Raw genomic sequence first — 26,944 nt, 5'->3', positions numbered from 1 at the left:
ATCTGCAACTGAACAATTTTTTTAGGATTTTATTAACATTTTTTTCATATAAAAGGATGAAAACCACAATGAAAAATGAAGATCACAGACAAAAATGAGTTTTTTCTTAACTGAAACAAAATACATAAATCTTTATCACTAACAAATATTGACTTCAGTGGTCTCGGCCGATATTTTTGCGACTTGAATTGTCATTAAATGCACATGATTTTTTTATATCAATAAAATGATGATTTATGATGTAAGAATGGTGGGTCTCTTTTTAAAACAGTTCTTTTATTTAATCGACTTCTTCCATCCGTGATGCATCATCTTCGTCTCCTTCTAATGGTGGCATTTCTTCTGTTGTTGTTTGTTCTACTGGTACATCTTCCTCATCAATTCCTATAAAATATAAATTAACTCCATTTAATATTAATCTGTTAAGACAGGGATACAAAAAATTGCTTCTTGTGCAACGATATGAATTAACTTGAGGCATTTGATTAATTTTGTTATTATTGTTAATTTGATTTATTTATTAGTGATAAATATTTAAGAAAATATTCTGAATATGGTTTTCCCTGATTGATTTAATCTTGTGGTAATTATATACCTTCACAGGTTTAATTTCCCTTGGAGTTCGGTATTTTTGATATTTTCCTTTTAGTTAACGATACAGAAGGTAGAACAGAGCATTGTCAGATTCTTGTAAACAAAGCATGGACACTGGGGATCTGTATTTCAATCAGATTGTGGTTCAATTTTTCATATTTGTTGAAGTATCATTGTATGTGAATACTTGTGGTTTTCCTTTTTTCACTCGTGATCATTTGTACGTTATTGTATGAACAAATACTTTTTTTAGTTGTAATCATTTATTATAGTTATTTTTCTCAATACATCAGATTTATAGGTTCATCTTTAAAGAGAACAGCATCTTAGAATTAACACATCACTTAGTATTCAACTCCTGAATTTATTTTTAATATTAGAGGAGATGAACTTGAAATAATTATTGGAAAAAAGGAACAAACCATGTATAGGTTTCCCACCACAAATTTCATATACCGTAGCATACAGGTAGACAGGGGATTCTTAAATACCAATTTGTTTCTAGAAATTACAGTACAAGACAATCTTCAGATACCATCACATTACCAATTTGCTAAAAGGCCCTGCTGAGAACACTTAATTACTGGGTAATAAACTTACCTAAACCTAATTTGATCATTCTATGAATTCTGTTGGCATGACTCTGTGGCTCCTCTAGTGAGAACCCGGATGCTAACAAAGACGTTTCAAACAACAACACAACTAAGTCTTTCACAGCTTTGTCATTCTTATCAGCATCAGATTTTTCTTTCAGCGATTTGATAATTGCATGCTCCGGATTAATTTCTAAATGTTTCTTGGCTGCCATGTAACCCATGGTGCTGGTATCTCTCAGAGCTTGGGCTTTCATGATCCTTTCCATGTTAGCTGACCAACCGTATTGACTTGTTACAATGCAACAAGGGGAAGTTACCAGTCTGTTGGAAACTGTTACCTGTGTGAAAGAGACAAGAATTTAGTTTTTCATTCTTAAAATATAATTTATTTAATTGTGTGACGACATAATACAGACGACGACTAGCATTTCATCTAGCACCGATACTTTCACAGGTATGCAACAAGAGATCATGATATTGTTTCCGTAGTAGCAAAATTTTAATAGATACAACTTTTCTGCCATACCTGTAGTTCAGAGAGTTTATATTCATACAATTTGACTGTTCGTTGGTGCCAATTAGAGCAATACTATATAAATATGATGAGAAAACACACCTTATCTTAATGCTGATGTTTAGACAAACAAACCATGGAAAAACCGGCAAGTTTATGTTTCAATTTTGAAAAAATGAAAAAAGTCATATAATAAAGGGGATAACATTGGTTAAATTGAGGTCCAAAACATTCCAATAAAATTTCAATATCAATTTCAAGAAGTCAACTCACTTTATCATCCAGAAACCAAAACTTTTGGAATTTTTCCAACAATCAAGTACCACAGCTCTGGGATTGTATTGAAGTTAGTGGTCCAAATAAATTCTTTTAAATGGTTTTCAAAAGCAATTCTCAATCATTGGTGATGGACAGGCATGATGATTCTTATATAGATTCTGTCAACCGACTTATAGAAATGTTCTCAAAGATGTTTCACCACTAACAGCTTTCTTACCTTCTCTACTTTCTTGTCCAGGATGTCTTTCATTACTTTGCACAAGCCTTCAAAAGCAGCTTTATCCTCCTCAAACTTTTTCTTTTCCTCCTCATCTTCTGGGAGTTCTAGACCTTCTTTGGTTACACTGACCAGATTTTTGCCATCATACTCTTTCAATTGCTGTACGGCATACTCGTCAATGGGGTCAATCATGTAAATAACTTCAAGTCCTCGCTTCCTCAGTCTCTCAACAAAGGCAGAGTTCTGAACAACATCTTTGGATTCACCTGTAAATAAATAATCATGCTTGAAAACTTCTCAGGCCATAAAAAAGAATGTGTTTGTTTGCCCTAACCCTACCTACCCAGAAAATAGCTGCCTACTCAAAATCTTTTATTGTCCTGATGTGAAAAAGTTTTTTTTTTTTAATAAGATAGGCATGAAGACTAAAAAAACATCGGACACTTCAATTTCTCTTAGCTGAAAAAAAAAAGAAAATGCCTACCTACCTACCCACTTTCTCTACCTATGGGTAGGGTTAGGGCAAACTAAAATATTTTTAAGTGTGGCCTCATGCATACAATATCTGACAGCATAGAAATACCACCCACAGTATCAAATAACTTTTTTGTCAAATTGTGGATATTTGTTTTTCGTAAATAATATTGTATAAATTAGGCTGTTAAGTTTTCTTGTTTGAATTGCTTCACATTTTTCATGTTGGGGCCATTTTCATAACGGACTTTTTTATCTTTGTTGAATGCTATAACAGTGACCTATAATTGCTTTTATCTTCGTATTTTTAAACTCTGTCAGAAAGTTGTCTCATTGGCAATCATACCACATCTCCTTTAAATAATAAACTAATTTACAAAGATAATCGTGTACTATTTTGTTGAAACTATTTAGTCAATTATTGTTTCCTTTCATTTTCAACTTGTACTTGTAGAAATTAATTAGCAACTGTATATACTAGAATTCAATGCGACAGGTTTTTTTTTTCATATCTGCATTTCCCAAAGTCAATGTACTCAGTATCTATTCAACAACAATAACTGATCTTTACCTGTGATGTAATAAATCATTTTCTGATTTTCTTTCATTCTGGAAACATATTCTTTGAGTGATGACATTTCTTCTCCTGAACTGGAGGTGAAATATCTTAAATAATCAGCAATTTTCTTTCTGTTTGTGGAATCTTCATGAATTCCAAGCTGAAAATACAAATAAAATATGCATTAAAACCATGATCATGAGAAACAAGTATAATTTTCATAATGAAGACAGGTGGCAATTGTCTTAAAATATGTTTTAAATGGCACTTTTCTTAATATTAATTTCATACTTTCCTACCAAATACCAATTAAAATAAATTATTAAAACACGAGTTTTTATTTGACAATTTAACCCTTTCGTACCGAAATGATCTTTTTGGCACCCTGGAGCGCGAGCCGAAATTATCCTTTTGGCACCACGGAGCTGTGGGCGAAATTATCCTTAAGGATACCTAAAATTCTATTTTTAGAACGACAACTTCAAAAGTAAAAATACTAAATTCTAACCATAGGTTTCGGTTCATGGTGTAAATAAAGTTAAAATAATATAACATAATTTTAGTTTTACAATGGTTGAAAGGATATATTGTTCATCAAATGCGAAAACTGAAAATAAAACATGAAAAAATATCGACTCCATTTGCAAAATGGCGAAACGAAAAACTCCTCGTTGAATCGGTTTTTTTCATGAAAATAGTGTAAGTATTCAAAGCAACAACGAATCAAATTAAATTTATAATATAAAATTACAAACTTCAGGTTATTTTTGCTTTAACTTCAGGATCGTAGTTTATTTTTAAATGCTTCAAATGTCGAGCAGGTGCTTGTACGATAGTAAAATTTATCTCGGTGACATCACATTTGCAAACACAAATAAAGCTAATTAAAAATAGTTCTTGTCGATCATTTTACATATCAACGAATTCATAAAAATCTCGAGAATTTTGGCATATTAATGTAATCCTTAATTTCTTTTTTTGTGTGCTAAAAATACAAAAATTCTAACGACCTTAAATTGAACCGGAAATAGACATCGTTATGGAAAATATGTCAACAATCATGGCGGAAAAATATTACACAATTTATGCAATCCGGTAAAAAGTTTGTTTTCGCTTATATTTCGTTTACTTAGAAGTAAAAATAAAATTATCAACTAAGTAAGACATGTAACCTGACACTGTAGTGGTGTTTTCTGCTATTTTAATCTGTTAATTTAAGTAAAATAAGTGATGAAAGGTAAGTCTCGTATCACCGTTGGGTCACTTGTTCAGTCAAAAAAGATTAACAAAATGTCGTCTGATGAATCTGACGAATTTGAAGGCTTTTCTCAAGGTGAAATAGATGAAGCTGAAGCTAGATACCAGCATCAGTTACTTCAGCAGGGTTTAGGTGATGACAGTGACGGCTACATAGAATCCGGTGATTCAGACATTGATATCAATGATGATATCCCTGGACCTGCTGGTGATGCTGGTAATGTCTTTCATAATCATAATGGTTGGCATGAAAACTTTATATATCATGAACGAGGAATGCCTCACCTTTTCACACCCTCTGGAATCTCAGGGCCAACTAGGATCATGCCACAAGACAAGGATCCTATAGATTTCCTTAAACTTTTCCTGACTGACATGCTAATTGAAAATTTGATTGATGAAACTGACCGCTATGCCCTTAAACAGAAAGAGCAACACCCAAATCAGAACAAAATGGCCTGGGTAAGACCTTCAGTTGCAGAGATGAACGCTTTTCTTGGACTCTGTTTCCAAATGGGTGTTGATAGGAAACCATCTACTAAAATGTACTGGTCAACTGATCATTTTTTGCATACACCTGTATTTCCGCAAACCATGAGTCGTGACAGGTTCACACAGATAATGAGATACCTCCACTTTTCAAACTCAGAGTTAGAACCATTACCAGGTGCTGAAAATTATGACCCCTTGTTTAAAGTCAAACCATTGGTAAATCACTTCAATGCCTGCTTCAACCAGGAGTATAACCCTAAAAGAAATGTCACTATAGACGAGAGTATGATTCCGTTTAAAGGTAGAGTTCAGTTTCGACAATACATGCCAGCAAAGCCACATAAATGGGGAGTGAAGGTGTGGATGCTAGCTGAGTCTCAAAGTAGCTACATACAGTTTGTAGACATATATCCAGGGAGACGTGCAACTCCTCAATTACACCTCGCCAGTAATGTTGTCAAAAGGTGTCTACAGGGAGCACAACTAGAGGGTAAAGGGTACCATGTGTATACTGATAATTATTTTTCAAGTCCAGAGCTTTTTGTAGATTTATTTGAAAATTATGGTACAGCAGCGTGTGGAACAGTCCGAATAAACCGTAGGGGACTACCCGTTGATATAATTTGTAAACGACTAGAAGGCATAAATCAACGTGGGGATATGAAGTTCCGCCAAAAAGGATGTCTTGTAGCTTCAGCTTGGAAAGATAAAAAAATTGTAAATGTCTTGTCAACTATTCATGACAACAGTACATCTGAAGTGCAGAGACTAGTCAATACAGATGGCAATTTCTCTAGGCAAAACTTTGTTTGTCCAAAAATGGTTGCAGATTATACTAGTAATATGGGAGGTGTGGACCGTGCCGACCAGTATATCCAATATTACTGCTACAATCACAAAACAATCAAATGGAGTAAGAGGGTTTTCTTTGTACTACTGGAAATGGCAAAATTTAATGCTTTTAAACTGTTTATCATGAGCAATAACCATCCATCTTCAATGATATTCCTTGACTTTACTTTAAATATTGCAAAAGGATTAGTCGCAGGCTATTCATCTGACATCCGCAGGAGAAGACCATCACAAGTTCCACTTGAAAACAGACTTGTTCAGAGACATATGCCATCTAGTTTCAACAAGAAGTCAAAATGCCATTTATGCTACATGAGGACAAAAAATGGAAATCAGGAGACGGTTAAACAAACCAAATTTGGCTGTAATGATTGTGGAAAACACCTGTGCCTGCCTGAATGCTTTACCAAATTCCACACTGTAAGGAATTGTTACAACTGATCAAGGAAGTGGATAGAACTGTTTTGTTAATGTTGACTGTTACTTTTAAGCTGTTTAGACGTCTGTTAAAAGTTTTAATTGTTGACTAGTTGTTTTAAAAAAAAACTGAACATTTACCACATATAAACAATCCTTATTTCCGATATCAATTCATGCAGGCAGGCCAGTGTTGACATTCAAGCTAGAGGATTTATCTGTAAATTTTTGTAAGTTATATATGTTACATTTTAAACATATATTTTTGTTAAAAATCATATGAACTGGCAGAATAGTTTTAGTTAAAAAAAAATTCTAGACAGAAACTTTGAAGTATGAACATGAAAAAAATATGAATTTAAAAAGATGCCAAAAATTTTATAAACTATTAAAAAAAAAATTCAACATTAAAACTTTTTCTCATCTTGATCTTGATCTTGAACTATTAATTATGAATGTAATCCAGTCTTTTAATGCATCCACGTTTATACAATAAATTTTCATCAAGTGAAAAAAAATCATAGATCTGTATAATTATCTCATACAGCATGTACAGTACATATATGAATTTACTGAAGTATAACAAATGGTTTGTGTGAAGTAAATTAATTTGCTGAACCAAATGGGGATGAAAATGATAAAATACTGCAACATTTTATTGTTTGTCTCGATAAAATATTTTGGTTTTAATTTTGCTTGCAATTTTGCACGGATTTTGTTAGTTTCCAAATTCAAACTCTTGCTTATGGTAGGATTAATGTTCCTGATTTTGTTGGAGTTGTCTCTCTTCTTTAACCATGTAAACAATATGGCGGTCGCAATTTTCTCGTAAACGACAGACACTTTATTAAGCATTTTTTTGTCTGGAAGACATCGATTGGAATACTTTTTACGGATAAGGAACTTGAGTAGTATGACTGTTATTCGTTTGCATGACACTTGTTTGAAGTAAAATTGGTTCAAACGTAATTTAAGCGCATTTAAACAGTACCGAGGTAGAAAAAATTCCGTACGTACGCAAATTTTCAACGGGAAAGTAGAATAATTTTGCTTTAAATCGCAGTCAATCAACAAAATGGCATTTACCCCCCTTGGAGAACAAACTTTTCTTTCACCACGTGGCTTATGAACGACCAATTTACTGTCGTTTGCTGAAATTCGACGATTTCCGTAATCACGATTTTTTTCTGTAGAACCTTGCAAAATGAAACCCGGTCGGGGAATTAGCTCGAGGAAATAAACTTCGGCCACCAAATCCCGCGAAAAAAAATTAATTCAGGAGCGAAAGTGTTAAAGAAAATAATGGCTTCTTGGTTTGCCCTCTTTCCAGATATGCAGGAATAGTGCATAAGTTTTAGTTAAAACCAGAGTTAAAAAAAAAAAAAGCTAAGATATTTCCACTGGTTGAGCAGGAAAACTCAATCTTAAAATTGAATTGTTCTCTATGAAATTTACAGCAATTTAAAATAGTGAGAAAATACATTATATATTGTATATGAAATTAACTGGCCTAACAGCCAATTTGATCTTGGGTTTAGCTGCCATTTATAAAATCTGCTCGTCACGGGCCAATATAGGAGACTACTTGAAACTGTTGCAAAATATAAAAAAAAAAAACCTACCTTCAGGTTTTTGCCAAAGTGTTCATAAAATTTTTTGTAGTTGTCTTTGTCTTCTGCAATATCATCAAACAACTCGATACATTTTTTCACCAAGTTCTTTCTGATAACTTTGAGAATTTTACTCTGTTGTAACATTTCTCTGGAAATGTTGAGAGGCAAATCTTCAGAATCGACAACACCTTTAACAAAATTGAGATATTCTGGGATAAGGTCTTCACAATTGTCCATGATAAATACTCTCCTCACGTACAGCTTGATATTGTTCTTTTTCTTCTTGTTCTCAAACATGTCAAATGGGGCTCTCTTTGGAACAAATAGTAGAGCTCTGAATTCCAACTGTCCTTCTACTGAGAAATGCTACAAGAAATCAAATCAAGAATTTCAATGACCAAAAAATACTGTGTGGACATCACATTGAAAAAAATAAATGGGGAACGTGTCCACGAGACACAGATGATGCCCCGCTTGCAAATCATATAAAGTTATAAAGGGACATAACTGAAGAACGGTAAAAGTGACGCTACCCAAATTTGTACTTGATCTGAGTTTTGTGGTAGAAATGTAATAAGTATTGTGTATAAGTTTCATAACATTTCGTTGAGGCAAACTAAAGTTCAAAAACAGAAAAGAAAAATTCAGCAATTTTTCCATTTGTAAAGGGGCATAACTCTAGAACAGTAGAAGTGATACCACCAAAATTCCATCTTGATCTATATTTTGTGGTAATAAGCATTGTGTATAAGTTTCATAACATTTGTCTGAGGCAAATTAAAGTTAGAGAACGGAAAGGGGCATAACTCTAGAACAGTTAAAGTGACACCACCAAAATTCAAACTTGATCTGTGTTTTGTGGTAATAAGCATTGTGTATAAGTTTCATAACATTTGGTTGAAGCAAACTCAAGTTAGAGAAGGGAAACCATCTTTGGGATGTACGGACGGACAAGGGTAAAACTTAATGCCCCCTCTGCTACGGTGGGGGCATAAAAATGCAAAATTGTTTACTAGTATAAAGTTCAATTATTATTCTCAGTTATGAATTTCAAATACAACATGTGAGCTTACTTTAAATATTATAGGAATCAAAATATTTGTATTATATAAATAAAGTTTGCACAATTCACCAAAGTTTAAAACCATGTACATGTAAATAGCAGTATAAATGGATTGATTTGGGGTAGCTTTACACCACCTCATCATAAATGGAAACCAAACTTGATGAAATTCTATGGTACATGTATCATCTGCAAGATATTCTTGGAACTTGAAACAATAATTAAGAATTCAGGGAAATTATAGAATTGTTCTTTTAGTAAGACACTACTTCTACTGGCAATGTAAAAAAAATGACGAGAGTGTAATACAAACCTTGACAGCCAAATGATCTTCCCAATCATTGGTCAGGGATTTATAGAACTCTCCATACTCCTCTTGTGTAATGTCATCTGGGTTTCTGGTCCAGATTGGTTTCATTTTATTCAATTCTTCATCTTCAGTGTATTTTTCCTTGATTTTCTTCTTTTTCTTCTTATCCTTATCTTTGTCCTCATCTTCATCATCTTCCTCAAGATCTTCTACTTTTGGTTTGTCATCCTGGAATTAGGATTTATGTTAAGAATTTACATACACTCTTTTAACTAAAATCTTTTTAAGAAATTCAAAAGTTATAATCAATAAACTGCAGAAACTATTCATTGATATATGCAACATATCAACCTTGAATATGGTGGAAGGACTGAGAATGACAGTATATAATTTTTACAAGTGGAAAATAGACTATTGTGAAGGGCGAACATTTGCAATCATTCTATTAATCCAGTGTCAGTGATATTGTTGTCTTTTTTCAAAACTACCTCTACCGTTTTTTATTGGGAAAAATGCATATTTTTTATTGAAATTGGGAAATTTGTATATTTTATTCTAAACACATTTCCGATTTTTTGCCGACCTTTGAAGTCTTTTTTGCACTGTTTTTTCATGTATATTTTGGTTGTCAGACATTTTCAACCTGAAAGGTACTTTTCTAAGAGGGGAAAGAAACAGAAGCAATGATGGTACTTAATGCATTGAAAACCACATGTGTTACAAACACCATGATGATTCTGATCAGAAAACCGGATCTCAAAAGTGCTTTCTAATATCAAAATAATAACATGAATACGATATTTACAATCATTACTACCAATGCCATCACTGTTTGGGGAAAATGTAAAACTTTTTGGGAGGAATTTTAAGCCATTTTTTTTAGTAATTGGGAATTTTCTCTAGGGGAAAAAGCCGAATTTCGGCTTTAATTTGAGGCAAACAATATCACTGAGTGTAAAACATTTTCCACATTTAATTACCTTTTTCTCCTCATCTTCATCTTCTTTCTTCTCCTCTTCTTCATCATCAGATACTTCTTTGTCACGTTCTTTCTCTACCAATAATTTGATTGGATAACCAATGAACTGACTGTGTTTCTTCACAACTTCTTTGATTCTTTTTTCTTCCAAATATTCAGCCTGGTCTTCTTTCATGTAAAGTGTAATCTTGGTACCTCTACCTATGGACTCGCCTAGAAATAAAATTCAATGATTATGAATTCATGAACACAATATTATGGTGATGCAAATTAATCCAAAATGTCAGAACCAGATCTAGAGCTCAAAATTAAGACAAGGACCAACGACATAAAGCGAAGAAACTCTCACGATTTAAAAAAAATCCACAATGTTGCTTTGAAATTTTTGAAAATTTCTTGTAACATGAATTATCTGATTACACATGATTCTGATATTTAAAGAATTACACATTTCCTGAACATGAAACCATGACTCAAATGTTCCCCAAATCACACGGTATCAACGTCTAAAATCAGTGGCGCAATTAATGAAAAGTTTTGTAACGGTGGGTTGGTATATACACAATTCCTCCCTGGGAATCGAATCCAGATTAAACTTACCCACCGTTAAAAACCTTTTATTAAATGCTCCTCAGAATTCAGATACCAGGTTTAATTAAGATTTGTTTATTGCATACATGTAGTGGGTCTCATTGGAGTTATGAGCGTGATGTGGGATTGGCCGATATTTTGTAAGTGTGATAACTGGAAACAAAGTCGGGCAGGACACGTGAAATTACAAGCGTTATTAATACAATGATAAACAGGATATGGGAATCTGACAAAGCAATAAGCAGGACCCAAGATCAGACCCTCCATGTAGTTTGGGTCCCCAAACTGATCAAAATTCTCTTTACCTGTTGCTGTTTTGACTGTAAATGATCCACCTGCTGCTGATTCCCAGATATATTCCTCATCATCGTTGTTCCTTGTCTGGACAATTACTTTATCAGCAACAAGGTAGGCAGAGTAGAAACCTACACCAAACTGTCCAATCATAGAAATATCAGCTCCAGCTTGAAGAGCCTCCATGAAAGCTTTAGTACCAGACTTGGCAATGGTACCCAAGTTATTGACCAGGTCAGCTTTGGTCATTCCAATACCAGTATCAATGATGGTCAGTGTGTTGTTGTCCTTGTCTGGTATTATTCTGATTTCCAGGTCTTTTCCAAGGTCCAGTTTTGAAGGATCAGTCAAACTTTCATATCTGATCTTATCCAAGGCATCAGACGAGTTGGAGATCAATTCTCTCAAGAAGATTTCTTTGTTGGAATAGAAAGTATTGATGATCAAACTCATCAGCTGGGCAATTTCTGCCTGGAAAGCAAAAGTTTCAACCTCTCCTTCATCCATCGTTTGTTCTGGTTCTGGCATCTGAAAATTGTTAACACTAACAGTTATAAACCTTCACACTAAACAAGTTTGCTTCAACTGTTTTTTTTTCTCTCATTCAGACTTTTTTAGCAGAGTAAGGGCCGACCCCCTCCCCCTTTTTTCAAGTATCGTTCAAAGAATTGAAAGGCTATTTAAATTTTATGCTTATTTCCCAAAATATCTAGAAGAGGGTCACTAAATGTCAAAATTTTGTACACAACCAATTTTATTCTTTATTTACATTTTTTCAAATTCGATGTTTAGACACTTCCACTTCCAGAAAGAATCCGGGTCCGTTCGCGCCCAATCACGTTCGCCCCCATGCACGTTCGCCCCCCTTTCACTTTCGCACCCTACACGTTCGCACCCAAAGTCCGTTCGCACCCTACACGTTCGCGCCCAATTCTTATTGGTTTTGTGTTTAATAATTTAAAAACGAGTTTTGGTAAGTGTATTGCTATAAATATATATTTTTTCATTGTTTCTAAATAAAGTGAGATTCTGACAAGGTTTTTTTTGTGTCATGGTAAATGTATTGCTATAAACATTTTTTTTTCATTGTTTTTTAATAAAGTGAGATTCTGACGACCAGTATTTTATTTTTGTGTTGAATAATTTTTAATCATGTTTAGGTAAGTGTATTGCTCTCTATATATCTATATCTCTATATCTATATATATATATAAATAATTTTTTTCATTGTTTCTAAATAAAGTGAGATTCTGACAACGTTTTTTTTAGGTGTTGATAAAATCTTAATCATGTTTTGGTTAGTGTATTGCTATAAATATTTATTTTTTATTGTTTCAAAAGGAAATGGGATTCTGACAACTTTTTTTTTTTATGTGTTGAATAATTCGTAATCATGTTTTGGATAGTGTATTGCTATAAATATTTTTTTTTCATTGTTTATGAATAAAGTGAGATTCTGACACACATGAGATCAAAGGAGCCAAGCTATCTTTCATGTTTTTTATTTAAAATCTTCAAAGTTTTACTCATACCAAGCTAAATACATGCAGTATTTACATTTAAAGCAAGTTAAAACAACCATGACAACAATCATGATTTTTAAACACTCAACAATAACATCATATTAGGCTGTGTATAAATACCAATTAGCAGTAATCATACATAATTAACATTTAATAATAAATCATCAAATCAATTTAAAACAATATTTCATTTAAAAATTCCTGAATCTTTATTTATGAAAATAAAAATATTTTACAAAACATCTAAAAATTTATCAGGTTTTTGAATTAAAAAAAGGGTGCGAACGTGTAGGGTGCGAACGGACCTGGGGGGCGAACGTGTAGGGTGCGAACGTGTATTGGGCGCGAACGGACCCGATACCTTCCAGAAACTTCCATTTCATATTTTTCATTTTGCAACTGGAGTACTATGGAAATTCAGTTTTTTCTCTGTTAATAATGGAAATAAAACACAAAAATAGAGGGTGTCGTAACAATTAATCTTAAAAATTATTTTGCTTTTTTTTCTGAATAATGAATTACATTTTTTTTTCCCAAATAAAGAAAACTATACAATTTATCATATTTCCTTAAAAGATATTATTAAATGCACACATAATAACTCCAAATTACTTTGTTGCTTGTTAATGCATTATTTCATGTCCGGCTTTAACCCATGCGATCATGTTTCAATTCTTTTATTATATCTCTCTCCCCCTTTTATGTTTTTCTATTGATGATCTGTTTTTTTATTTAAAACTATGCATATTGTGAATATAAAAAAACAGCTTTGAATTTGTTGCTTTGACTTAGATATTTTTTACATGTCTAAACTTACCGTGGCGTTGTATGGTGTTCTCTCTGGAAAGTACGTCTACGCCGGTTTTCTTATGAAGTTCCTTGTGGCTTGACCACGCTTAAAAAGACAGATATTGAGTAAGAATATTGCGATGTTAAAAAATTAATATTAATATTCGTGAATAATAATTTAACTCAGAAAGTAAATCAATGACAAAAGCTTATCGAATAAATGTAAATGTTAAGAGAAAATTATACTCTAGAGCAATTCTATCTCATATCATGCATGGACTACATTACCGGATAGCGTAATATACCGTAGTTAATCGCCTTCTTCAAGAATTTTCTACGGAAGTGACGTTAATTTCCAGAATGTTCGTCCGCTTTCTCGAGTTTCGGTAAAACCCGTTAGTCATCGATCAAATTCGTGACCAATAGAAAGGAACAAAGAGCATAACACGGAATTTTCCGATATTTTTCCAGTGAATACGAAAATCTCATGAATATGAAATCGAAAGTACATTTCTGAACTACTATTTTCTAAAAAAAATAACTTTGCTTTTTTAAACAACACACAAAAAAAAACATTACTATTAAACATAAATATAAATAATAGAAGATTTATAAAAAAAATCATGACATTTTTTATTTTATCGTGTGAAGAGGGCATGCCCCTAGTGTGCCGCCCCCGAGCGACCCCCCCCCCCCCCAAAAAAAAAACCGCTTCTCTTATGTTTGTGTTCTATTTTTTTTAGTTAACTTTCCTGATCCCATTATGTTTACTTCTTTCTCGTAAGGATGTACTAAGGTGAAATTAAAAAAAAATAAAGAATTTAAAATTGATGCTATAAGTCGGAAAAGCATTAGTTAAGGAACAAAATAAGCTAAAAATATTGATAGGTAATGCACAGGGTTTTTTTCGGGGTTCGTATGGATAGTAAACCCGGCAAATTGTAACAAACCCCTGTGGGTTATGGAGCTACTTTTTGATATATTTGATTTTTAAAATATGGCGGTAAAAGGCTGACTCGGACTTTTACCTTATATTTGCATTGGTATTATTTGGGTCTCAAATCAAAAGAAAAGAAATCAAGAATCTGCTTAATTTTTGGTAAATGACCTTTTATGAGCTATTAAGTCTTATATGACAAGATAAATGGGTGTTATGGGGCAAAGGTCCGTGTAACATTTATCAATTCAAAATTTTAAAACGTTTTCAAATTTTAGTTTTTTGGATTTTTGATCAAAGTTTTAAAATATAAAAATTCTATTTTTTTTAATTTTTTTTTAAATTTTGAAAATTTCACCAAAAAATTAAAATTTTAAAATTACAAACTTAGTTTTAAAATTTAAAAGTTTAGATATTTAAGCAAACTTTAAAAATACTAAACTGAACTTACAGTTTTGGTCATTTCGCTTTTTGAAAGTTTGATTTTTTTCAAGTTATTTTTGATTAAAATATAGGAAAGGGGGAAAGGACTAAAAAGTGGATACCTGTTTCAAATGCAAAACGAAATAAGAATGGAAGGAAACGAAATGAAATATACCAAAACATATCAAAACGAAAACAATATTTTCTGAAAAACTAAATATTATAAAAAATATAAAAAAAGAGACTAACTTGTGACCTACCGAATTATACTTATTGCCGGGTTTGTAACAACATGAGCAACATGACGGGTGCCACATGTAGAGATTGATGTGCTTACCCTTCTGGAGCACATGTGATCACCCCCAGTTTTTGGTGGGGTTCGTGTTGCTCAGTCTTTAGTTTTCTATGTTTTGTTTTGTGTACTATTGTTTGTCTATTGGTCTTTTTCTTTTTAGCCATGACGTTGTCTGTTTATTTTCGACATATGAGTTTGAAAGTCCCTCTATTATCTTTCGCCCCTCTCTTGTATGATCTACAGGATAAAAAAGAGAAATATGTTTCTTTAAGTCTAAAAAATAATTAGTAAGACCTGATTTTGACACACTTTGATTCTCTAACTAAATGAACAATATGCAGAAATTACTTGTCGACTTTGTGATTACTGCTATTTTTAAATCGCGAATAAAAGGAAACGGGATATTCGATTTTTGAAATAAGGGATAGTCAAGTTCCGTATTTGTTATTTGCACTTTTGTAAGTTATCGTGCGACAATCAACTTTGAGCAAAAAACAAGTACGCAGCCACGTCCAGTCAGAATGGGGCGTGTAGAGAGATTTCCACGCTCTCTGCACGTTACGAACCGTAACAACAACTCTTTGAGTGGTTTGTTGATTGCAAAATTTCTGTCCCTATCCAATATACCCTCATTTTCCAGTGGCGATCTAACTTTGCCGACCTTCATCCTGAACGGACTCTATTACAGGACATACCTATTGTATTTATTGTTAATTTGTTATCGTCCTGAATATTCATGAAACTTGATATTTGCCACTGGCAACCAACAATCAATCATTTAAAATAGGCCATTTATATATAAATTATAAAGAAACTCAGGTTTCAACTCCCTCGGGCAAAGTTTCCTTTAGATGGATTTTGCTATTTTTAATGTCCCTTTTGACCATACACCTCTTCAATTGTTTCGGTTCTTATATTTACTTGGCTTCCAAATATTCAGCTTTGAGCGTTCCGGATGTAGGTAAATACAGAAAAGCGCTTGGGCGTATGCAGTCAAGTGCTGTTTAAATTTTTATTGAATATTCCATTCACTTTAAATGTTATTGTCAAATTAATGGGAAATAGTACATGGGCGGATTGAGGATTTTGTTAATGTAATCTAATTTATTGCGGGGAGTTCTTTTTTTAGTAGAAAATTTGTTTTTATATTATTTTTATTTTATTTTTCACTGCTATTCCTAAGTTTTTTTTATCCCTATTTTTAAAACTCATGAGTTCGCCTCTGTAATATATGTATCAATAATTTTATTATTGACTGTAAATACAAAAGAGGGACGAAAGATACCAGAGGGACAGTCAAACTCATAGATCGAAAACAAACTGACAACGTCATGGCCAAAAATAAAAAGACAAACAGACAAATAATAGTACAGATGACACAACATAGAAAACTAAAGACTAAGCAACACGAACCCCACCAAAAACTGGGGGTGATCTCAGGTGCTCCGGAAGGGTAAGCAGATCCTGCTCCACATGTGGCACCCGTCGAGTTGCTTATGTTATTACAAATCCGGTAAATAGTCTAATTCGGTAAGTCACATTCGTGAAAAGGGAAGGGTATTGTAGTTACGACATAAGGAACATATCCGATATCATCTGTGAAACGGTTATTCCATAACGGTCAACCAACTCGTGATGGCGTCCGTAAAATTTACGAAGGGATGACTTCAACTTCACCATTTGGAACTCTTGGTTTAATAGCTTCCTTGTGAGCAGCAATCCTCTATCAAGGAAATCATGATAGGAAACACAAGCCCGGGAATATCGTATCAATTGGGAGATATATACTCCGTATGCAGGCGCTGCTGGAATGTTGCTACATAGAAATGGAAAGTTCACAATTGGGAAATTGAAATCATCTCTTCTGTCGTAAAGTTTTGTTTTCAACCGACCCTCATTGTCAATTTCTAGATGTAAGTCAAGATATGAGGCAGACGTAACTGTATCTGTAGTATCCTTTATCTCTAGTTCGATGGGATAGATTCGTTCAACATAGTCACCAAATTTTGTATTATTTAGTGAGAGAACATCATCTATATAGCGGAACGTAGAGCTAAAGGATATTGCTAACTTCTTATCTCTCTTCCTAAGAAGCTCCTGTATGAAGTCAGCCTCATAATAATAAAGAAACAAGTCGGCAAGAAGAGGGGCACAATTTGTTCCCATTGGAATTCCGACAGTCTGTTGAAAAACACGTCCTCCAAACGTAACATATATGTTGTCAATCAAGAAATCAAGCATCTTGATAGTGTCAGTTTCAGAGACTTTTTTGTTTGAATCAGAGTGATTCTTTACAAAGTAGGATTTATCCCTCCCCAAGGCAAGATACTTGTATCTACGTTCGCCATTCTTTTTAATGAAACAAAGTAATACCAACTCTTTCAATTTGTCTTTTAGTTTGGAATGGGGAATACTTGTGTAAAGTGTAGAAAAGTCAAATGTTTTAATACTATTGCAAGATGAGAGAGTCTTAGATTGTATGTACTCTAAAAGATCTCTGGAATTTTTTAGTATCCACATCTGATTCACGCCACCTCTAGAATAGGCAGTTTCACGATAACTTTGGAGCCCGGCTTTGATTGCTGATAAAATAGATGTTAATAATTTAGAAAGAGGTTTCGTGGAGCACTTGGAAGACCCAGCAATATACCGTTGTTTGTAAGGACACTTATGTAGTTTAGGTATCCAATACAGTGATGGAAGATCCAGTTCTTCGTCTTTGGTTGAAATTCCAAAGGAACATAGAACAGACCTATGATTATCTAGGATTTCCTCTTTGGTAAGTGTCGTGAGGGTATATGTTGAGTTTCCAAGTGAATTGTCAATACCTAATTCATTTATCAAGCAGTTTATGTAATGATATTTACACACAAAAACGATGTTGTTTGGGGCTTTATCTGCGGGGACAACAACATATTTGTCATGGAGGTAGGACAAGTGTTTTGCAACATTTGGGTCTTTAAAGATTGATGTAGCGTGGGTATTGATATGCCCATTTAGTTTCTTAATTCGGATTTGTATCAACGACCTCACAGCCTTAATCCATTCGGAAAGAGTATCTACGTCTTCTTTCTCCCGTTTAGCCCATTGCCTGGCATAATCCTCGACTGAATCCATCAGTATTTTGAAGTTGTATTTCCAATTGATGGATTTAGGCTCACGATATTTCGGACCTTTGGATAACAAATTTCGCAGGGAAGTGTTATCGACAATGTTGAGGTCTCCGGTAATAACGTGGCCAGCCGGGTTATATGTGAATTGGGAACTAGCACAGGTGCAATCAGGAGGTTTAGACTTGAAGTCGTCAATGTTGAGATCCTGCAAAATGTGTTTGTAATTGAAAATTTTAGTTGCAATTGGTTTGGTATAGGTATAAGAAATTATTGGTACAGACTGATCTTTAAAATAAGGAGGTATTTTCGACTGAACTAATTTATGATGAAGGATATTGCCTAAGTTGACGCCATCGAGACCTTTGTTGGCAAAGGAAAGTTTAAGAAAAGATCTTTTCTCTTTTTCATCTTTTCCAATGCGAACTGGTTTGAAAAGTTTGTGACTTGCAATATCCGAAATAATAGCTGTAAGTTTGTATTGGTTTGAATGAGGGTTTATAACAGTGGTTTCCAAACATAAATTGAACAGAGAATGAAGTTTTGAAAGGGGTAATGAATACAGTTTCGTGCGAATGTGATGAATACCTAACGGCTTTTGTATAAATGGCAGCAAGTCATTAATAGAGACATCATGCAAAGTAGGTGATGTATAATGACGATGACCATGACTGCGTCTACGTCGAGGAGTAGAGTTGAAAATATTCATCACATTCACCGAGCTACAGGAAGGACTAGATAGAATACCTATACCATCAATTTTGTCATTGCAACCATATGGTGTCGCAGTTCCCAATTGTCGAATCCAGTAGTCCTCTTTTTGTCTACGGAGAGGCGTTGCAAGTTGAGGATTGTTAGTCTTGTGGGTATATTTTTTCGATTATACGAACTGTCATAGAAACGATGGAATGATCAGGCTGATTAAAATGCTGGTACAGAATGTCGTTTGCATTGAGGTTGATATCTGGTACAAAGTTAGCATGAGATTGAATTGAAAAGACTATGAATCCCCTGTGATCGGTGCTAAAGGCCGTTTTAAAAAGCACCCAGAGATTTCTTATATATCGTAATACTGCAAGGTTATTGTAAACTATTTTCAGTACAGAAAATTAACATTAAATCGAAAAAGGTTAAATTTGATCAATATTGAAATATATGTGACTTCATGGGAATATATAATATTTTTCTTCACTATAGATAACAGTTGAAATCTAGAAAAAAAAGTGTTTAATGCAAAGAATGCCTTCTTTCGTATTCACATTTTTTCTTTAAAAAAACCCGGCCCATTTGTTAAAAAACTAGGACGTTTTAAAATTTGCTCTCGAAAAACCAGGGCAATGTAAAACGCTGAATTTAAAGTTAAATTTAAGGAAATAGTTTTTGCCTTTAATATGTATAGTATTCAGCATAAGATGGACAGTCATGAATTAGACCATTATACTTGCGAAGTAGCAGGGGGGTGGGGGGAACAAAACAAAAGAAAATTAAACAAAAAAAAAACAAAATCAAACGAAACGAAACAAAACTAAATGAACATGTTTAGTTACCAATCAAGGTAAAAAAAATAAAACAAGAGGCAGACGGGCATCAAAGCGGAGAAAATTGAATAAAACAAATAAATATTTCCAAAGAGCTGAGACTTAATTTAAAAAAAGAAAGAAACACTTTGATTATGGTCATTCTTAACTTCGTGGGAATAAAAAGAACAAAAAGTGTTGAATCATTTTTAATGGCAAAATCAATATTTAAAGAAGAGGCTTTATTTCATATGATATATCAGTATCCTGAAATTTTTAAGGTATAACTATTTAAAAAAAAAAAAAAACAAATCCGAACCTATTTCAAACTCCATTAATCAGGTTAACCTTACCTACAATAAAAAATCTCCAATAGAAGCTAAGCATTTCAGATAATTTATTTAGAACTATTTGGTTATCACAGTCAATCATAGGATAACAGCGAAGTTCGAATTTATTGGTCGTAATGGACAAAAGGAATTCTAGATTGGATAGTCTACTCCCATTTAACAATTGTGTTTGTTCTACACTTTTGTCCAAACGTCACTTGGTTGATAAAGTACCCATTAATTTAGGAGAACAATGAAAATTACTGACCAACTCGCAGTAAGCCGAATAATGTGGTAAGATTGAGTATACATGTAAATATGTATGTTAAGTAATACTGATTCAACAAAAATGGTTAAATACAGGTGAATTCCCTCAAATTTGAAGTCAGTTTTTTATTTTGCTTTTCGGCTTCTTACTATCTGCATCCATATCGGCTGATAGCATCATTGAACGTACATTTTGAACGATCATCTTTAGTCTTTTATCGATTTCATGTCGATCATATATTGCCTTTTATTATTGATTTCAAGTCCAGTATTGGTATACGGTAGCTGAAATACCGAATCAGTGGTGTCGTAATGAACATCGCCTTAAATGTGAGAGGTTGTGGATTGGATTTTTTTTTATATAAGTATCTGCCGCTTACACTGCTTATCCGCTATACATGCTGTCTTGAAGCTTTAGACCAATAATTAGAAGTTTGGAGCCAGGATAATGCTAATTCTAATGCAATTAGTTTGTATCAGTGGTTCTGATTGGATGTCAGTAAGCGTACAATTCTCTATCTCCTTGTCTGTAACTAAGGAAGCCGACATTTTGAATTGCGGAATGTATTGACATGCAATATTTACAATGATAAGCAAAAAAACTCACATGTTGCACCTAGAAATCTTCTTTTTATCAAATTTAATTACATTCTGAAGCGGCCAAGAAGCCAGAAAACGCCCGGTGTTTACGTTTGACGGCGGAAGCATACCTAGGACGTCACCTAGTTTAGGGGCCAAAGAAGATAACATCTTTTCGCGGAATTCGTGATTGTCTTCTGAAAGTTAAATGAATTCATACCACATAAACATATCACATAAACATTTCAGTCTGAATATCCATGTAATAGTTGCCGCTGTACATACAGCGCCATTCTATCCATATGAGCTGTGGGCATTTTTATTGATGCGTGCCCTCAGTTTTAATTACATGAGCAACACGTCCACATGTGTAGCACCCGTCGTGTTGCTCGTGTTATTACAAACCCGGTAATAAGTAATTCGGTAGGTCACAAGTTAGCCTCTTGTTTTATAATTTTCATTATATTTAGTTTTTCAGAAAATATTGTTTTCGTTTTGATATGTTTTGGTAAATTTCATTTCGTTTCCTTCCATTCGTATTCCGTTTCGCACTTGTAACAGGTATCCACTTTTTAGTCCTTTCCCCCTTTCCTATATTTTAATAAAAAATAAAAAAATTCAAACTTTCAAAAAGCGAAATGATCAAAACTGTACATTCAGTTTAGTATTTTTAAAGTTTGCTAAAATATTTAAACTATTAAATTTTAAAACGAAGTTTAAAATTTTAAAGTTTTAATTATTTGGTGAAATTTTCAAAATTAAAAAAAAAAATTAAAAATTTGGAATTTTGATATTTCAAAACTTTGATAAAAAATTCAAAAAACTAAAATTTGAAAACGTTTTGAAATTTTGAATTGATAATTGTTACACGGACCGGCAAAATATTTTACCTTGTATCGTAGGGAAAAAACCAAGGAGTCCGAACATCTGACACAAATTCCAAAACCTCACCTAAGTACATCCTTAATGTGTTCATATGATTTTACAATATAAACAGTAGTTTATATAGAATAGAATAGAATATTTTATATGTTCCAAATTATAGGGTCCATAAAGAGCATATAAATCAAGTACAATGATTGAAGTATTTTAGTCAATAATAAGACATTATATAAATAACACATAGCTGAGAGGGTGATAGAGCAGATTGTTACCCCGAGAAAACATTGTCAACTGAGGCGAAGCCAGGTTGACAATGTTTTTTCGAGGGGTAGCAATCTGCTCTATCACCCTCTCAGCTATGTGTTATTTAATTTATAATACTGAATGTCTTATTATTATTGTCTTTTTCTGTTGAATATTAAATTTTAAGTAGTTTACTATGACGTCACGTACATAACAACGTTATACGTATTAGAAAAATCAACAGAATTGAAGCATGTTTTTTTTTTTTTTTTTTTTTTGACAGTCTATGAAAAAGTTCTGAGCCAAAACGTAGAAATTGAGTATTGTCTTTAATTATTTGATGTAAATTAATTTCATTGTCCTTTAAACTATCGATTTTTGATTGGTCTGCACGAGAGGGTGACATTAAAACAATTGTCTCCCGCTCAGCCATGGGATAGAGTAAATTATCTCCCTCGTATTAGCCAATCAAAATCTGGCATTTTAACATGAAGTATAATAATACAATATAATACATATGATGCGCCCTCTATTCTTATTCTCAATGTGGAAAATAACTTCGGAATAAAACACAAAGAAAAAGGGAAGTTTGAAATAGTTTTTAGACTTTGTGTTTTATTTAACCATGGAAGTATTATATTGTCAATATAATACTTCCATGATTTAACACAATGATGAATCTAACTGCACTGTGCCGGGAAACCGATGATATCTAACAACATGATAATAATATGCTCCCGTCTGGGCGCAGCTTGATACGATAAGATCAGATATTTCATTTTTCAAATTAGGTCTCCAGGGGGGCATACACATCAGACATGACATTCATATAATACGCCTAAAATATTAATTTAAAGTGATACAGGCTATTATATGTTAAATGAAAGTATTTAAGAGTTGCTACTCCAAAGATGTTGCAAATATTCTCTCACTTGAGTTTATTTGCACGGATTTTTTGTTGTTTTTTTTTATATTTTTGCTGGAAATGTATAGATATAATTGATTGTTTAGCTGCAACAGGTACCTAGGGACGGTGCTCTAGGATTGTTACAAACCTCCTCGTATCTGATGCAGAGAAACAAACATAAATGTAACAAAAGTCCAAGTTTATGCACAGCAAATAACATATACATACTGCTGTAATAGTTATTGTGAATAGTGTAGGTTTCCCTACTCAAATCAAATCAAATGTTTTTATTCCTAATTAAAAGGCCTAAATAGAGCATATAAATCAACACAAATCACATTATCCACACAAACAACACATGCAATCTAAATTAACATACATACTGATTGTTAATAATTAAAAATTCGTAAGGGTTCCGCGGAAACCAGTGTCTCGCCTTCTTTTGCTGTTGTCTATGTTTTCAGTGTGATAGGGGAATGCAAATAATAGATTTACAGTTAATGAAATAAAACTTTTGAAATGTATGAAAAAAGTTATGCTTGTAAAAAATGAATACAGTATGCAATCAAATCTATAGATTTATAAAAGAGTTGAAACATAAATTTATTGAATGAACAAATGGTAAAGAAGGCAATTTTTACATTTTCGTCTAGATACTATCTTTTGATTGTAAGAAGCTTCTGTCCAAGTTTGGTAATAACCCAGGATGGTTTATGAATATAATAAATGTTTTAAAAACTTTAACTGCAGACTGTATGTAATGTTAACTGGAAGAAAAACTAAGTCCATTTATAAGTAATATACGGAAAAACAGGAAATAAATTTTTACAAAATTTCCTTCTAGATACTAGCTTTTGATCATAAACAAGCTTCTGTCCAAGTTTGGTACAAATCCAGGATAGTTTAAGAAAGTTATAAAAATTTCAAAAACTTTAACCACAGAGTGAATATTTGTGGACGCCGCCGACGACGACGACGACGACGACGACGGAATGTAGGATCGCTATGTCTCGCTTTTGCGACAAAAGTCGCAGGCTCGACAAAATTAAAAACGATTAAGAACAAATATGGAAACATGATGAGCCAGTACAAAGAGGAATAACTCCATTTTGTTTATCTTAACTTGTGTTTCTTTTTTCCTGTCTAATCTGGAAATTTTTATATAGGTTTAGACTAAAATTTGTATTAAAGTCTAAATCTTCATTTGTCATGATCCAGGTAAAGAGATTTTCTAAATTTGTTTCTCAGATTTGGAAACTTTGGAAACCTACTGCAACTACCAAGGGGCGGTGCTCAAGGAGCTGTGTTATTTACACAGTCCTCCTGGTGTCTGAAGCAGACAATTAAGCAAGCCATACCATTAACAATTTTTAGAAATAAATTTACCAGCAGCAGTGAGAATTGAATTATCTTCTATGTTCATAAGCCATATCAGTTTATCTCTTGAGTTATGACTTAGAACATTGTGGCAACTTTGAGCTATTTCTTGAAATAGAGGAATGCGGTCATCATTAAATGTAACACATTGAAATAGAAAATGATACTCATCCCTCACATCTCCAACGAGTACAATATGTCATTTAGGAGAGTACCCTTATACCTTCCGGACTAAATTCTTAAGTGGAGTGATAAAATTCTGAGCTTTGTTAAGCTTCGTCTCTGTTCAAAATTCCCCATAACGGAAAGATATTTTTCTCTTCCAAGATTTGATTAAAATGTAACATAATTTCTAAGTTTACCATCTGAATACTTCATCCGTTCAGTGTGCCATAAGTCTATAAAATATGATTTTAATTTTTTTTTCATATCAGCTTTGAAGCTTTTAATTTTTTGTGATGATAAAGCTATATGATTGATGTCTGGGATCATTTCAAGAACTTCATAGAGCCACACCAAGATGTTTTTTTTTTAATGAAAACGATTGTGTGATGCTACATAGGCAACTTTGAGAAGAGAAAATCTGGAATCAAGATTGTCCAAGCGATACCAGTAATTCAACATAGATATATTTATATCATAATATAATGGGAATCGCACTAGCTCGAATACAATTTTAAAATTTGTTGATTTATTATGAACACCTAAAACAAGTTTACTAAATTTTATGTGTAGTCGCTCACATTTTAAACTGAAATAGATTTTATCAAATGGTAAAGTTCAATTTCTGAATCTGGCTGAAAATGGGTTAAAAGTTCCCCATATTTCAGACCCGTATAGTATTGGTTTTATGGTATGATCAATTACATGTAAAATGGTACTCATGCTTGGATTAAGTGATAACAAAATCTTATACAATTTATAATATAAGCCTTCAAAGACTTTTTATAAAGTTCAGTGTGAGCATATGAAGGTTACAATACACCATTAGATTTTATGGGCGCAGCCATTTTATGAGCATAACATGGTATTCAGAATTAAGAGTATAGCTAATCCTGATTGGTTGATATGTGCGCCCGTTATTTTTTGTAATTAGAGACTTAATTTCGTGCATTCTGCATTATACCAAAGGCCAAATAAATTATTTTCCTTAGCCCTAACGGAACTGAGATGTCTTTTAAACGCTAGGATGAGACACGTATTTTTAAGTGCAAAATTGATAGGCATGGGAGATAAGTACAAATTACGCTAAGAAAAGCAACGCGAACCTATATTTTTTGGACCAAAAAATACTGTCCTAATAACTTTTCTTTAATTCTAGCAAGGTTTCGTTAAAAAAAATCAGCTTTCTAAAGTCTGTATCTCGAAAAAGGCTATCATTGTCGCCTATGGGGAAATTAATTGTTTATTATAATCTGAAAATGACCCGGATGCAATAAAGAGCAAACCAAGATATTTATAATTATTAATCAACTTGTTTTTTCATAAATGTGTCTGACTGCTTTGCTGACTATTAGAACCTTTGTTTTGTTGGGATTTACTCTTAAACACCACCGAGTGTGTAATTTTTCCAAGATGTTCAGTATTGTTTGCAGTCCATTAGCAGATGTTGATAAAAGGACCAAATCGTCATACAATAAGCAATTCAATGGTTTTATCATTAAGTAATAGGGACTTCACTTATAAAATACTCTGGCAAGTCATTGATAAAATGTTTTTAATAACGTTATTAAGGGGTTTGCTTCATAAAATTAAAATTATTTTTTTTATAGATAGCATTCTGCAAATCAATTTAAATAGAATAAAAAACAAAGCTATCACAAAGTTCTTAGGAAAATATACAAAAAAACAAATAACTTCCAAAATGTCATTCATCATTAATATTTCTATATAGTCAAATAAAATCTGAGATAAAAATTGAGAATTATTTATTAAAAGAATCAAATTTAAAAACCAGACAATTAATTTCTAAATTAAGAGTTAGTGACCATAACCTAGAAGTTGAAATGGGAAGATATATAAATGTACCCAGAGATCAAAGGTTATGTAAACTTTCTAGTAAACTTTGTAATAAACTTGATGATGAATACCATTTTTTTTCTATATTGCAAACTGAACTCAACTTTAAGAGATTGCTTATTTTTAAAGATAAATAATATAAACCCTGATTATACAAATTATCAACCAGTTTTAAAGCTAAAACAACTTTTACATGTTTTAAATCCTGAATCTGAGCTTTCGGTGACAGAAGTTGGTGACTTTATAAAGCAATCTTTAGAATTGCGAAAATGAGGTCCATGTCCATCAAAGGTTACATTTGCATTTATAACTTTTTTTTTATGTTTATATTTGTAATTCTTCACTATCTGTATTAGATATGTTTGTATTTGTGTTTGCTTGACCCATATGGGTGTATTTTGCAAATAAAATTATTATTATTAATACAATATGTTTAAAAAATCTATAAAACATACCTGTGGCGAAATCAGAATAACACGGAATCCTTTTATAACTTTATTAAATAACTAACGGTACTATTTCTACAATGATCTATATTCACAATAAGCCTTAACTTATATACCAAAATCAAAAGAACATTCTAAATCTAGAAAAATCTATTAATAACTAGATAAATGATAAACAACGTCTATTTTTAGTATGA

General features: G+C 32.8%; 2 protein-coding genes across 2 annotated transcripts; one reads left to right on the top strand and one right to left on the bottom strand.

The window, feature by feature from the left end:
* Positions 1-13: 13 nt before the first annotated feature.
* On the bottom strand, positions 14-26,882 carry LOC127739317 (heat shock protein HSP 90-alpha-like). The gene is made up of 10 exons (XM_052250986.1): positions 26,757-26,882; positions 13,445-13,522; positions 11,116-11,632; positions 10,221-10,432; positions 9,244-9,468; positions 7,877-8,233; positions 3,249-3,396; positions 2,201-2,469; positions 1,195-1,528; positions 14-384 (listed from the first exon to the last, which is right to left on the bottom strand). Exons 3-10 carry the CDS (start codon positions 11,630-11,632, stop codon positions 281-283), a joined length of 2,166 nt encoding a protein of 721 aa, XP_052106946.1. The 5' UTR covers positions 13,445-13,522; positions 26,757-26,882; the 3' UTR covers positions 14-280.
* Positions 5,019-6,332, top strand: LOC127739320 (piggyBac transposable element-derived protein 4-like). The gene has a single exon (XM_052250991.1). The coding sequence runs from the start codon at positions 5,037-5,039 to the stop codon at positions 6,276-6,278; it is 1,242 nt and encodes a 413-aa protein (XP_052106951.1). The 5' UTR covers positions 5,019-5,036; the 3' UTR covers positions 6,279-6,332.
* Positions 26,883-26,944: the final 62 nt, after the last annotated feature.

The sequence above is a fragment of the Mytilus californianus genome, unplaced genomic scaffold (assembly GCF_021869535.1).
Source record: "Mytilus californianus isolate M0D057914Y unplaced genomic scaffold, xbMytCali1.0.p SCAF_4, whole genome shotgun sequence".
NCBI classification, from domain to species: Eukaryota; Metazoa; Mollusca; class Bivalvia; order Mytilida; family Mytilidae; genus Mytilus; species Mytilus californianus.
The sequence above is the reverse complement of the archived record's forward strand: the minus strand, read 5'-3'. Positions and strand labels throughout refer to the sequence as shown.

Bases quoted from the DNA above. Each gene is read 5' to 3' on its own strand.
- LOC127739320 (XM_052250991.1), top strand. From the start codon at position 5,037: ATGTACTGGTCAACTGATCATTTTTTGCATACACCTGTATTTCCGCAA.
- LOC127739317 (XM_052250986.1), bottom strand. From the start codon at position 11,632: ATGCCAGAACCAGAACAAACGATGGATGAAGGAGAGGTTGAAACTTTT. The intron at 9,469-10,220 runs GTAATTAAATGT...TCCTAATTCCAG, and splicing joins ATGAAGATGAGGAGAAAAAG to GATGACAAACCAAAAGTAGA. The intron at 385-1,194 runs GTAAGTTTATTA...TATATTTTATAG, and splicing joins AATGATCAAATTAGGTTTAG to GAATTGATGAGGAAGATGTA.